We start from the raw sequence: 15,190 nt of genomic DNA on the forward strand, positions 1-15,190 counted from the left end.
TACATGTAGCCCATAAGGACTTTGGTGCTTGTGATGTAAAAAGTGAACGGCCAAAGTGAAAAATAATATATACAGCGTAAGGCGACGCAAGTCAATGACAGAAAATATCAATAATAACTACAAAACTTTTTAGTGGTTCCAAAATATCGATGTATAATTATGGGAACATTTTGTTTTCATGAAACTACAAAAGAAGCGCCAAGTTGCGATGAGGTGTAGACGGCGTTTCGACCTGTTTTCTGTTCAGGTCCTCATCAGGACCAGGTTACTGGTTTTGATGAAGTGCTGCATAAGGTAAGAATGAATGAGAATTAGAGCCCAAGATTGGGTAGGGAAAGGAGGCTCTAGGACCAAGCAGGAGAAAAATTAATTACCGGTGCGAGGACCCGGGACCAAGTTCCTGCTGTAATGAAGTACAACGTATCCAAGATGAGGATGATCCAGGGATGTCTGTTTGGGGGCGAATAATAGAACGGTGTAAGACAAGGGTGGAAAAGTGCAGTGGAGGCACACTATACAGTGCTGATATGTACAATACTGGTAGGAATGTCAGAGAACTGTAGCAAAACTGATAAATTCACCGGGTAACATTTGCTCAGAGATGGATGAAGAGGTCAGTCAATTCAGTCGGTGACCCTGGGTCGACGCTTCAGGGACTGGATCCTCTGCTGTAGACAAGGGAAAAAACGAGGCAGCGGTTCAGAGGGAGACGCTCGTAAGAGGTGTAGCCAGAGGGAAGCATGTGGTCTGGCATGCTCTAACTAGGAACAAACTAATTCCTATTTCGAGGAACGGAGGTCTGTACATAATGCACAGATCCTCTGGAGACTGTTGGTTTTACCGGGGGCAAGGAGCGAGAACATACTCTGTTCCAAGAGTAGCCGAGGAGAGGTGAAGAAAGGGTTGAAAACATCAACCGTTCATCAATAGTAAATTAGACGTAAAAATTACCAAGGGACTCTCGTTATACAAGCAGAAATCTTCACTCTGATTCAAAATGATGCTACCGAAAAAGTACCGACCTCCTACAAGGCCTAGGAATATACTCCTATTTCCAAGTGCAGGGAAAGGGGTCCAATCGAGAGTACAGATCCATTCTAGACTTAAGACACTTAAACAAGTTAATCCACAAGAAGTTCAGGGTGATTGCCCCTTGCCAGATCTACCCCCAACTCCAACGGGGTGACTGGTTGTGCGCCATCAATCTTCAGGATGCCTACTTCCACATTCCAGTTATCAGGAAACACCAGAAGTTATTGCATTTGAAGCCATACCAATACAAGGTTGTTCCTTTCGGGCTGAAGTCAGCACTGCACACTTCCTCCAAATGCATGGCGGTGGTAGCTGCTTATCTGCGGAGATGGAAGCTTTTTGTCTACCCGTACTTAGAAGACTGGCTAATCAAACGCTCCTCATTTCTCCTACTGCAGGAACACAGTCAGACCTGCATACAGGTGCTACAACAGTGGGGCCTCTAAATCAACTTCAAAAAGTCCATTCTCAATCCAATGCAGGCGATTCACTACCTGAGAGCAATTCTAGATACCAAAAATGCAAAAGTATATCCTTCGTAGGAAAGGTTATCCTCAATCAACAAGTGCCTGTATCTCCTCCACACTCCTTATCAATCGGCCAGACACGTGAACTCTTTGCGGGGGTCCATGGCGTCATGCATCTACATTGTTCCTAATGCCAGACTTCACATGCGTCCTCTTAAGCAGGCATTAGAAGACCAATGGTTGCAGTTCTGGGGTCTCTCTGAAGATGTCTCTCAGATGCCCAAGGAATCGCTCAAATGGAGTGCCTTTTCACCACCACCCTTCCACAGACTCTCGGATGTTTCACTCCAAGGTTGGGGATCCCACATGGGCCCTCTGCAAGTGCAAGGTCCGTGGTCGGAAACTGAAAAGTTTTATAATATCAACATGTTTGAACGGATAGGTAGGACTTGAGTACGAGATAGACTGCGCTCAGCCCTGCCACGCATCCTTTTGGTGCAAACCGACAATACAACCACAATGCATTATTTGTACAAGCAGGGAGGAGACACGGTCACGGCCCCTATCTCTGGAGGCTCAAGCCATATGGCCTTGACTACTTGCCAGGGATCCATGTGGCAGACGCACTCAATGTGCAGGCAGACTCCCTCAGTAGCGACTTTGTCTAATCTCATATCTGGGTCCTAATCGACTAAGTTGTTCAGGACTTTGTCCATCAGTTGGGAACACCACAAATAAACCTGTTTGCCGACGAAGCAAATACAAAATGGCGCATCTTCACATCCAGATTTCCCCCACCAGGATCGAAGGGGGATGTTCTTTTGAACAACTGGTCAGACATATTACTGTACGCTTTCCCCCGTACCTCATTCCTCTGGTCATCAACAAGTTTTACAGAGCCAAAACCAGGATGCTCCTGATTGCTTCGGAGTGGCCTGGCCAGTGGTGGTATCCGAACCTTCTTCGCCTGTCCGAAACCCCACACAGGAGGTTGCCATGCAGACTGGATCTCCTCTCCAAATTAGAGTGGAGGATTTTCCATCCCAACCTTCCCCCTCTCAACTTTGAAGCTTGGCTCCTGAATTCTTGCAATTAGACATCTAGGCCTTTCCCAAGACAATATGGACATTTTGTGAGAATCTAGGTCTTTTACCAGGAAATCTTAGACTTTCAAATGGCAGCCTTTCTACTTATGGTGCACTAGCAATGGTTGTCATCCTATTTTAGGTCAAGAACGGGTGATCTTTCCTTATTTGTTACACTTAGCCAATCTTTCCTTATTTGTTACACTTAGCCAAATCTGAACTTCAGTTCACATCTATAAAAGTGCATCTGGCAGCCATTACAGACATCCAGAAAGCCACCCACACAAGTTTCCTTTTTCCAAATCCCTGTAGTCAAGGACTTCCTCGAAGGTTTAAGACCGGTTTATCCTCCTATAAGGTCACCCTCTCCTTCCTTGTAGCTAAATGTGGTTCTCACCAAATTAATTGGCCCTCCCTTTGAGCCCATACACAAGGAGTCTCTACAGCTCCTTTCCTGGAAGACCTCTTTCTTAGTGGCTATCACTTCTGCACGCAGAGTCTGTGAAATCCAGGTTTTTTGTGCGAAAGAGCCTTATTTGATTTTCCATTCAAACGGGGGTTATGAAAAGAAACTGTTTTTTGTCTAAGGTCATCTCTGTTGTCCATATCAATCAGACCATTATTCTTCCCACGTTTTTTCCAAACCCTTCCACACCACCAGAAAGGGCTTTACACTCCCTAGATCTTAAAAGGTTTCTGAAGTTTTACCTTGACAAAACCAAACGGATAAGACAATCCGATCATTTGTTTTAATTATGGTTCAGTGCTCACTGGTTTACCTTCTTCCAAGCAAACTATCTCGAGTTGGATAGTCTATTGCATCTCCCTTGCTTACCAGTTATCCAGTATTATAGGTATCTTTCATAGATTCACATGCCTGAATCATTCCCCGTCGTCGGGGTGGGAGTCCCCGGTATATAAAAAGAGTAATGTCATATAGACATATACAGAGTAATAGTCCAGAGGCCTCTCATTAACATATCTATGTCCTTTTGTAAAAAGGACCAAAATTTGGCCAAGAGCCAATCGGATATCACCACCCTCTAGAACCTTCCTGGAAGGAGCCCTAGTCCCTCAGATTTTCTACCGCACGTCGTGCTAAGGGAGTCTCCTCTGAGCTCTGCTCAGTTTTTCTGGTATTCTTTACCTTTTTCAATATTTTTCTCTCAGAAATTTGTTCTCTGTGAGGAGTTTTTCAGTTGATCATGGCTGACACTCCTAAAAAGAAAAGTCTCTTTAGATCCTGTGCCTCTTGTGGGGAAAAAGAGGCTTCATGTTGATGACAGGCATGAAGACTGCCTTTACTGTCTCTACCCTGACCACTCTGCAAAGAATTGCAAGGTCTGCCGCACTTTTTCGAAAAAACTCTGAAAGACAGAGGGACGCCTGCTGCTCTGGCTCCAGAGACTTAAAGACAAGGACCGGGTTGTCTCTTCAGGGGAGAGTGAGTGTTTCATCAAAAGTACTCATTCCTCTCCCAAAAGGCCTAGAACGCCATCCCCAGGACCATCTTTGGAGCCACCTCAAAAGAAGATGCCCAAGTCTTCAGAGGTTCATTCAAAGGCCATGGCTGAGAAGGTTTCTCTTCAGGATACTACCTTCAAAAAGCATGTCAGGACATCTTCAGTGGTGACTGCAACGTCGTCGACGACAACAATCTCCACATCGATGGCATCGTCATTCTCCTCAACGTAGATGACTACTTCAGCCTTGTCGTCGACGGGTAGGTCCATTCCGTCTGAAATAAGTTAAAAAATCGACGACTAAGCCCTCGTCGACGAAACAAAATTCATCGTCTGACTAAAGCCCCATCGACGTCGATGAAACCTTCTTCATCGTCGACGAAATCCTCGTCGACGTCAGTGAAGCCTCCGTCGACAGTTCCATCGTCGACGAGACCATCGACGTAGACCGCAGCGTCGACAAAAACAAAGCAGTCGACGGGACCATCGACGACGTCTCCAGTGTCGACGCTGCCGTTGACTAACAAAACACCGTCGACGACGCTGCCGTCGACTGTTCCATAGTCGACGAGGACGCCGCTGTCTACGCCGGCTATAACCGTCGACGACCGTACCGTCGACGGGCTCACCGACAACAGGATCGCCTTCCTTGAAGTACTCGTATACACACTTCAGGATAACTAAGCGTACTTTAACGCCAGAATTGACCTCACCAAGTAGAGTCCAGCCACTGCCGCTGGCTCAATTGTTGTACACGGAGGATTCTGAGGATGGCTCACTGTTTCAGACTGCTACCAATCCATCAGAACTTAACATTAAAATCCATGAAAGTTCAGAGTGTGAAGACCTGGATCAGGAAGGAATGGATTTCCAGGAGGAATATCACTCTACTCCACCTCCACAACCTATGGTGTGTCTTCCAGCATCCATAGTGACTGATTTACAATTTCTCATTGTGGATTATAAGCAGCGGTTTCCTTCCAATCCACCTCCTCCAGTAGGGTCGTAACCGCCAGTTGTGATACCTACCCCTCCACCTCGCCCTAGGCCGCCTCCGCTGGTTATTCAACCGGACACTGCTTATTTGCCTCCTTTACAGTCTTCGGGTGAAGAAGAGGAAGGAGGAGCACAGGACGAGGGCGAGCAGCAAGAGGAAGGAGAACTGCAGGAAGACGAATGGAATGAATACGTTATTCCAGCTCCGGATTCCCCTGACCAAGCACAGGCAGACTCGCCTCCGGAAGACATCGGAGGGTTCCACAACATCTTAGAAAGGGCTGCTTCAAGATTCAAAATCCAAATGACCACACAACCTCAGGATTGTTTCCTGTATGACTTTAAAGAGCCATTTCAAAAGGCTGTGAGATCCATTCCCATTATTGAGTATATTTGGGAACAGGGGGTGAAAATAATGAAGAATCCTTCATCTTTGCCTCCAGTCCTACCTAGGCTCGACAAAAAGTATAAGGCTCCTGACACAGCTCCTGTATGCCTTACAGGACACACAAAACCAGACTCTGTCATTACCCAAGCTGCGCAGCGTAAATCTAATAATCCATCGGCGGCGTTGACTGCGCCACCAGATAAAGAAGGTCGTAAACTGGATAACATTGGCAAAAGATTTTCATCCATGTCGGCCCTCACTGTACGAGCGGCTAACTCCTTAGCCCTGTTAGGGCGCTACAACTGTGGGTGGATATTGCTCCATATTTGGGTACTATCCCAGAAGACCAAAAAGAAGCAAAAAAGATCCTTCTTGATGGCGAACGTTCAGCCTCTGACATGATCGACGTGGGAATGGATATCGCCTCCACCGGATTCAGACAATTGGCAGGGGCTGCGGTCCTAAGGCGCCAAGGGTGGCTTAAGGCCACATCTTTTTGACCGGAAGTGCAGGCCAAGATATTGGACATGCCGTTCGATGGCCAGCTACTGTTTGGGAAAGACATAGACGACATGCTGCAAGGTATTAAAAAGGATACTGAGACCGCGAAAGCCCTAGGTACTCTTCAGTTCAGAAATACTTCCTTTCGGGGGTCCAGAGGTGGCTATCGGAGGTACAAATCATCGTACAACTCAAACCAGCTGCATCAAAATCAGTCATCATACAACAAATCTTCCTTTCGTGGACGCGGAGGGAAGAAAGACACAGCCAGAAGGCAATGACCTTTTTCTACCGCAGGCCTCCATTTCTCCACCTTAACGCAGTTGGAGGAAAAATCTCATTTTTCCTCCACAATTGGCAGCAGATTATAACGGATCGCTGGGTCCTTCAGCTAGTCCAGTTCGGACATTCATTGGAGTTTGTGGAGACTCCTCCATGTCCAATGAACCACAAGAATCTACATCTCCTACAAAAAGAACTCTCTATAATGCTCCACAAAAGAGCTATAGAAAAAGTGCCTCGGGATCAGAAAGGTAAAGGATTCTATTCCCGATTCTTCCTAATAAGGAAGGAGAAAAAATGGAGACCTATATTGGACTTACGAGACCTCAACGGATACCTCAAGAAACAGTTGTTCCGTATGGTGTCCATTCAGGAGGTGCTGCAGCTCCTCGATTCAAAAGACTTCATGGTGTCTTTAGACCTCCAAGACGCCTATTTCCACATACCGATCCACAAAAATCACAGACAATTCCTCAGGTTTGCGGTGGCGGGCAGACACTACCAATTCAGGGTGCTGCCCTGCGGACTGAAATCGGCTCCTCGCATTTTTACAAAGTGTCTGTCTCCGGTGGCAGCATATCTTCGCCAACACCATCACCAAGTCTTCCCCTACTTGGACGACTCGTCAAGGCACCTACTTTCGCAGGCGTGAGCAGGTCCTCAGACGCCTCTCTGCAACTCTTCGAAAACCTGGGACTCCCTTTCAACCAAGAAAAGTCTGTACTTCAGCCTTCCCAACGCCTCACTTTCTTGGGGGCAGTCCTGGATACGGATCAGGAAAAAGCCTTTCCTTCGCAGGAACGTCAGCTCAAACTCTGGTCTCTAGCAGCCCGGATTCAGGCCAAGAAGACAATCACGGTGCGCCTGTACAAGTCATTATTGGGGATGATGTCCTCCAACATCCTGCTGATCCCACACTGCCGTCTTCGTATGCCGCCGCTGCAGGAGGCACTATCCACTCAGTGGATCCAGTGTGCAGGATCCTTCTTCGATCTAATCCTGATCACTCCATTCATTGTGCAGGCCCTAGACTGGTGACTTCAACCTCAAAATCTGGACCAGGGCCTTCCATTCCTACTACTAATCTCTCCACATGTGATCACCACAGATGCTTCATTGGAGGGATGGGGTGCGTATCTGCAAGAACTCCAGATCAATGGGCTATGGTCTCAGACAGAAAAGCAGCTGCATATCAACCTTCTCGAATTGAGGGCAGTCTACCTGGCACTAAGAGAATTCCTGCCTCGGATCAAGGATTCCCCAGTGCTTGTGAGAACAGACAACACCACCACAATGCACTATCTGCACAAACAAGGGGGAACTCTATCTCTGAAGCTGTCGCTAGAATCTCAACGTATTTGGAAGTGGCTGCTTTGAAACAATATTTCTTTACGGGCAGAGTATGTCCCAGGGGCAGGCAATACCCTGGCGGACTCTCTAAGCAGGCAACGCTCCATCTGCCACGAGTGGGAGCTGGATCAACATCTTCTCAATTCGGTATTCTCCCGTTGGGGCAAACCTCACCTGGATCTGTTTGCGACACAACTCAACGCAAAATGCCAATACTACGCAAGCTGGCATCCCCAGAAGGGGTCTCTTGGGAATGCATTTTCTTTCGCTTGGTGCAATGTCTTCGCTTACACATTTCCTCCATTTCCCCTGATTCCCAGGGTTCTCAGGAAAATGAAGGCGGAGCGTTGCACCCTAATCCTGATGGCCCCGGCGTGGCCACGCCAACACTGGTTTACGGAACTTCTCCTCCGGTCGCTGGAACCGCCAATTCCATTCAGGCCAAGCCCGACTCTCCTGACAATGAACCACGGGCAAGTCCAACATCCGGGTCCACAATCTCTCAAATTATCGGCTTGGCTCCTGAGTACAGAGTTCCAGAACGTAGACATTCCTTAAGAATGCAGGGTAGTCTTGGCCCGGGCCCGAGCCGACAGTACCAACAAGACGTATTCCCTGAAGTGGAAAAGATTCTGTATATGGTGTAAGACAAACAGGATACACCTATTTGATTCTTCGCCAGCACAGATTCTGCCTTATCTGTTTCATTTGGCTCACTCGGGGTTGGCCCACGCCTCAATAAAAGTTCACCTGGCGGCTGTATCTCGGTATAGGCGTCTTCGTCTGGTGTTTCTCTCTGGTCCAATAGACTGATGAAGCAGTCTCTGAAAGGATTGTTCAGGACATTCCCTCCAGGGAGGGCTTTGCCACCCACCTGGCAGCTCAACATCGTACTGGCTCAGTTAATGAAACACCCCTTTGAGCCAATACACAAATCTGACATCAAATATCTCTCATGGAAAGCAGCTCTTACTAGCGCTCACATCAGCAAGGAGAGTGAGTGAGCTCCAGGCCTTCTCCATTCAAGATCCTTTCTTACAGTTCAAACAGCACAGAGTTATCTTAAGAACTAATCCTAAATTCATACCAAAGGTTCCATCCAACTTTCACCTCCATGAACCTATAGTTCTGCGGTCCTTCTTCCCGAACCCAAGCACCGCAGCAGAAAGGTCTCTCCATTCCTTAGACCTCAAGAGATGTCTGAAGTTCTACATCCATAGAACAGAACAATTTCGAAAATCCAACCAACTATTTATTGCCTTTAGCAGGCCCTGGAAAGGTTTTCCATTGACAAAGCAGTCCATCTCAAGGTGGATCTTGGCAGCCATTATTTTCTGCCACCAACAGGCATGACATCCTCTGCATTCTAAAGTCCGGGCCACCTCCACTAGAGCGGTCTCCACCTCTATGGCGCTCTTCGCTGGGGTACCCATCATCGACATATGCAGAGCGACGACATGGAAGACACCTCATACCTTCACCAAGCACTACTGCTTGGATTCAGAGCTGATGACGGATGCAGCGGTGGGTCAAGCGGTGCTACGTCATCTATTTCACTAGAGGTGAGCCCTCTTCCTTTCATCCCTCCATCCTATTACCTTCTTGCACATTTCTCTATGTTTAGAGTATTGTATTACTTACTGTATTTCATGATTGATATTCTATTATGTGATTTTACAGGTTGTTCTCTAAGAAATGTGCTGGTTATTGCTTGCTACTCTGATTCAGGCATGTGAATCTATGAAAGATGCCTATAATACTGGATAAGAAATGCGTTACTTACCTGTAACTGCAGTTATCCAGTACTGGTATCTTTCATAGATTCACATGCAACCCACCCACCTCCCCTGGAAGGGCTCACCTTGGTTCTCTCAGTAGGTACTACTTAGCACTGTGCTTACGAAAATCTGAGGGACTAGGGCTCCTTCCTGGAAGGTTCTAGAGGGTGGTGATATCTGATTGGCTCTTGGCCAAAGTTTGGTCCTTTTTACAAAAGGACATGGATATGTTACTAATGAGAGGCCTCTGGCCTATTACTCTGTATATGTCTATATGACATTACTCTTTTTATATAACGGGGGCTCCCACCCAGACGACGGGGAATGATTCAGGCATCTGAATCTATGAAAGATACCAATACTGGATAACTGCAGTTACAGGTAAGTAACGCATTTCTTATCTAACAAACTCCTTCATTGTAGGTCTAAAGCTCATTCTACAAGGGGTAAGGAATCTGTTTAGGTAATATGCCCTTAGCTGCTAACAGCTGATTTGTGTATTTGTCCACAGGCATGGGGGATGGACTTACTATTCTATTCCGTGTTTATGACTATTGATGAGTATCCCCTTAAAGAGAAGATAAGTTACTTGCCTATAATCCTAGTTCTCTTCCAGATGAATGCTCATCAAAGTCGTAAGCAATCCTCCCTGGAAGAATACGTTATGCAACAGCTGTGATATGATTATCCTCCTCAAATGTTTTCTTGGTTCGTTCTTGGCCTGTCACCTGTGGGGCATGATGGGATTGAGGAGGTCTTGAAGGCACCGTTCTGTTCTTAATGCAGCAGATTGGCTAACAGTGCCTTGCATTCCCTTGCCTTTTTCCTGTCAAAGAATAAGTTGTGAAATTTAAGGTGTTCCAAGTTCCGTCTAACAGAAATGTTAAATATGTGTGATTTTAAATTAACAATAAAATGCAGTTTTGGCATTCTTTAACCAGTAATAACGTAGGATGCTTGTGTGTGTATGTATGAATGTGTGTGTGTATATAATATAGTTTTTTGTATTTGTGTGTATAAATGTGTATGGAAAGCAACTTCGAGGACCTGCTAGGCAGAATTCATGAAGTCCACGGGTAATGTACTGGGGATCAATCAGTCCTGGGTGGATGCTTGCCTATGCTTTGCCTTTTCTCCCATTTAACCCATTGGAAGGGGGTGAGGGGGGGGGGGGGGGGGTTGATGCAGTGTTCATGACCCTCATCCTAGTTACCTAGACCAGGCAGCCCTCCTACTCAATGCTGTTGTAGATGTCCATCAGTCCCCACGAGAAGCTACTGATCAGGCCACGCCTTCTCATTCAACACAGCCAAATTAGGCACAGAAACCCCAAACAGCTCAACCTAGCTTTTTGGCACCCGAGGTCCTAAAGTATGGCTGTCAAGAGTTTAAAGCTCGTAGACCTACCACTCATGCATGTAATGCAGGCAGGTCGAAGAGATTTGTCCACTGTTACATCAGCGTTCAAGATGACATTGCTGCCTTTTACAACTTCAAATGACAGGTAATGCATATACCTCATTAGATCTTCACCTAGCAGACAGCTATTACAACAATATGAGCACAATGGAGAATACTCTTTGCTCTTCAAAATCCCTAATCACCCCCCAAAAGAAAATCCTCAATCCTCTGTATGCAACCTTAACATAGTTTTCACAAGGCTTATGGGTCAACAATTTGAACCCCCTCCCCTTTTTCAACCTAGTTTCTTCACTATAAAGTGGTTTATTTAGTAAAAATAACCTTCCTCAGACACTTCAGTAAATGACAAGCACTCTGTATAATACACCACAATGAATGATTTGCATACAGAGTGGTACACTTGCAACTAATCCAAGGTTATTTTCTGCATCGTAGTCTCATCTTTCCACATCAACCAGATTGAGATTCCCGTTTTCTTTCTACAAACAGATTCTGTAGCAGAAAGGACATTACATCTTAGACATCAGGCAGCGCTTGTAATATGTTGGCAGGACGTAGTCCTACGGAACGCTTAGTAACTTTTGATAAACACCACAAAGATCACCTCCTTTCCAATGCAGGTACTTCGGGATGGATTGTCAAGTGTATCAAAACTTTCTGCTTCAAAATTAAACATTTACTCGCTGTCCTTCCAAGGGCAAACTCATGCAAAAAAAGAGGGGCGGGCATACCATGGGCATCCTAGAGAACATCCCAATAGCAGATATCTGCAAGGCAGCTTCGTAGTCTACACAGCACACCTTTACAAAACACTACAGTGGGTACAAACTAGCCCATCAGTAGGCCATGGTGGACCAAACCGTGTTAAGAACATTGTTCTAACATTTGCATGAACTGGCCACTACCCATTGCTGAGGCGGAAACTGCTTTACAGTCGATGCAGAACATGTCCATCTACAGCATCACATGTTGTAAATGGAAAATGTTACCCTGTAACCATTGTTGTAAATTCACATGCTCCCATGGTACTCCCTAGAAGCTGGCAAGAAAGTTGTGTCCAAGCCAAACTTTAGGTGGCAGGAGTATTTAGAGCATATGAATCTACAGCTCTGCATGCTATGAACGGATACTTAAAGATAAATAAAATGTTCCTTGCGTCTTAAGATGCACTGCAATAGCATTTGAAAAGACATCTCACTTTCTGTTCTATGGACTAGAGTTCTTGAGAGCTGACCTTCACCTGTTTCTTATTCTACCTTCCCAGATTGCTTCCCATGTTTTTGGGATAATTTAATGTAAATTGATTCTGATTGCACCATTCCCATCTTTTGGTGTACTCTGACAATCCCATATTCTTTATGCCCAAGAAAATTGTTTGATCTTCTTCCTCGTTCTCATGGACGCCATGGCATCACTGTTTAAGTACTATACTTGTAATTTAGAAGTAATTGGCATTTCTGTTAGGCTTGCTAAAAAGACCTACAATAGCAGGATGTTTTTAGTAAAAACCTTTTTTTTAAGCCTAGTTGAACCTCCTGCAGTGCTTGCTGAGAAAAACCTGATCCTCTTAATTTCTGCTCACCCACAAGACGCTGGGTATCAAAGCATGTACTTTCAAGTCCTCTTCAATCTGGATATAAGCAGTCTTAGACTTCAAAATCATGACATCTGCTTTGATGTTGCACAGACACTCCATCGGTGGAGACTTCATGAAGTCTCCGCTATCTTCCGAAGTTCATATTGCACCTACACTCAGAACAGTGAAGTCTACCACAAATTGAAACACTCCTCCTTCATCCTCAGTAAGAGATGTACTCCTACCTTGGAGACTGCCCCAGGAAAGGATCACATGCATGTTCAAGTAGGCTTTTAATTTGGAGAGTGAAAATTAAAATTTTAACTTATCAGAAAATCTTTATTCTGAATTGGTTAACAAATTATGCTTTTAGATAGGTATTTAAACAAAAATATATATTACAAAGGATTCTGTGATCCTCCATAAATGCAACACTATTCATTGTTTGAGTTCAGTGAAAATACCATTACAAGCAGCTTGCCCTGTTTGCTGTAAGATGAATATCCATAGTACTGAATTTGTATTTTATTTATAGATATATTAATCTTTTTCTGTCAACAGAACAAAGCAAAAAAGAAGAAAAAAGGTGTTTTGCCTGGAGGAGGTTTCAAAGCAAACATGAAAGACGACCTTGCAGATTATGGCGGGTACGATGCTGGCTATGCACGAGAATATGAAGATTTTATGTGACAGCCTCTCAAACCAGCTATCTTTTTTTCTTGGTTTTCTTTTCTTGTTTGCCCTCGGCCCGTTTACACCATGTAGCAAATCTTCCATTTTGCTCAATGGATTCGCAGAATGCTACACCTGTGTCCCGATGCAACCTGTTAACCCCATGGCATCTAGAGGGGACAGCTCCAGGAGTTGTTGGGTGTTTTCGTGTTCAGGTTTGCTTATTGGAAAATCTGGACCCTTTGGTGCCAGTGGGTTATTCCCTGAAAAAAATGCCTCTTATCACCTCTGCCTCTCAGGATGCACTTCAGACAAGGAATGATCTGGACATAATTTGTTAGAATCACCAAAAATGAACTTGTGGAAAGTTTTCTGTCTCTTGGGAGTCATATCCCTTTGCTGCTGAGCGGTCCTACATCTGTCCTTCTGATAAAGTGCACCTCCACGTCTGTTAAATGAGGTTATAAGTTCACTGGAGCATCGGCTGAACAAAGTGAATGTTGTGCAGCACTGACCCTGTGTTTAATTCGTAGCAACCAGAGAAAGGAATTCCAAAGTAGGTAATTGAGCCAAATAGTGTCCAAATATTGCATTTTTAGCCGTTTTGTTTTCCCCCATACACCTTCCACAGTCCATTGGTGCTTTCCTCTGAAGGCGCAGCAGTCAAGGAAGGTTTTGAGACCGTTTTGCTGGCTGACCAGATTTGACATTGGATTGGAGAGTGATGGCAAGTTGGACTCCTATCAACATCATTCCGGAATGTAGTCCTCTACCCTACCTCCTCAGAAGGGACTTTGGATACCTCCATTGCACACAATGGCAATTTGGAATGTGTATGACCGGGCTTGAGTCGTTAGTATTACTTCATCATATATTGCCTTAGTACTGGAGTTGCAGATTTTAATTGTACTGGGGAGAGGGGTGCTGGTTACTGTCTAAGACTTCTTAACCAACTGTTCGATCAATAACTTTGGATTTGGTCTCTGCTCCATCGAATGGGTGAGCCAGAGGGGACTGCTCTTTCATTGCAAAGAGCACTGGATGTTGCTTGTGCAGAGTTAGCCGATGTGTTTTTGCATTGTGCTGACCGCTCAGCAGGTCTGCATCTGTGAAGGTATTGCCTTCTTTGAGAGCTGCTGAAATGCTATAGGGGAAATGTTGCCTTGTTGCTGGCTTCTTTTAAAAAGTCCTTCTCCCCACCCTGCCAACTCTTTTCTCACGGGACACGCTTAACAAATGGCAAGTTACTACGATTGGCTAAATTGTTATGTTAACAATTATGACTTCTGCAGTGTTTTATAAAGCAACTAATTTAATAAAATTACTATTGTGAAGACCTTTTTGCAGTGTTTAGAGATTATTTGAAGATAGTCCTAGAAACAACTTGACGTTACTACTTTCGAGAAATGTGTAGTAATGGACATTAAGTTATATAATAGCAGCTAATGTGTCTAGCAATAGCAAGTTTGTTAGAGACGGAGTTATTCCACCTGATAAAATATTGAGGCCTATTTTTATTATGGTGTACATTGATTTTTGGATGCAATACCGTGACTAATTTGAAAAGCCACAGAAAATGGTGACCAGTGTTTGACGGATCAATAAAGCAGGTTGTGGTTGACACCATGGCACTCTAATGGTCCACTCGTTTTCAAAAGGGGCGGTCCTCTAATGGTGTTAAATACTATTGCAGTAACTAATGGCTTAAAACTGAAAATGTGGTTTGAATAACAGCAGATATGTTCCTGAAATACTCGCCATGCAGGGTCCTTCACTGTGAGTGTTTAAGTGCATCCCTGGGTCAGTAATGAGATCACTGGTATGACCGCTTCACACTAACTTAACAGTAAGAAGTTGGAAACTGTCCGGGGGGTCCTACAATTGCATCTTGTGGTTTATTTCCTTTACATGAATCATCGATTACGTTGAATTGGACTGGAGGAGATATAAAAAGACATAGTAACAATGTATTCTCATGTCACTTTGGTGTGTAATTGAGCATTCTGCTGAAGTAGGTGAAAGTGATGTACCGGAGAATACAGTTCAGCGTGTGCTGGAGTGTTATGAAGGTCAGTATTTTACATATTATGTTGGAGTGGAAAAAGGCAATCGCCTTTGAAGGAGTCTATTGTGTGAAGTGGGGTACTCTTTCTGGAAAGAATCTAAAACCTATATTGC

The 15,190-nt window shown here is 44.9% G+C and overlaps 1 protein-coding gene across 1 annotated transcript in view; it reads left to right on the forward strand.

Moving 5' to 3' along the window:
- The window catches only part of EIF3J (eukaryotic translation initiation factor 3 subunit J), a 211,892-nt gene extending 197,542 nt beyond the window's left edge, over window positions 1-14,350 (forward strand). Inside the window, exon 8 of the mRNA XM_078682965.1 lies at window positions 12,902-14,350. Coding sequence (XP_078539091.1) covers window positions 12,902-13,030 — 129 coding nt within the window. The 3' untranslated portion in view covers window positions 13,031-14,350. The remainder of the gene's footprint in view (window positions 1-12,901) is intronic.
- Window positions 14,351-15,190: the final 840 nt, after the last annotated feature.

Source organism: Lissotriton helveticus, chromosome 3_1 (assembly GCF_964261635.1).
Source record: "Lissotriton helveticus chromosome 3_1, aLisHel1.1, whole genome shotgun sequence".
NCBI lineage: Eukaryota > Metazoa > Chordata > Amphibia > Caudata > Salamandridae > Lissotriton > Lissotriton helveticus.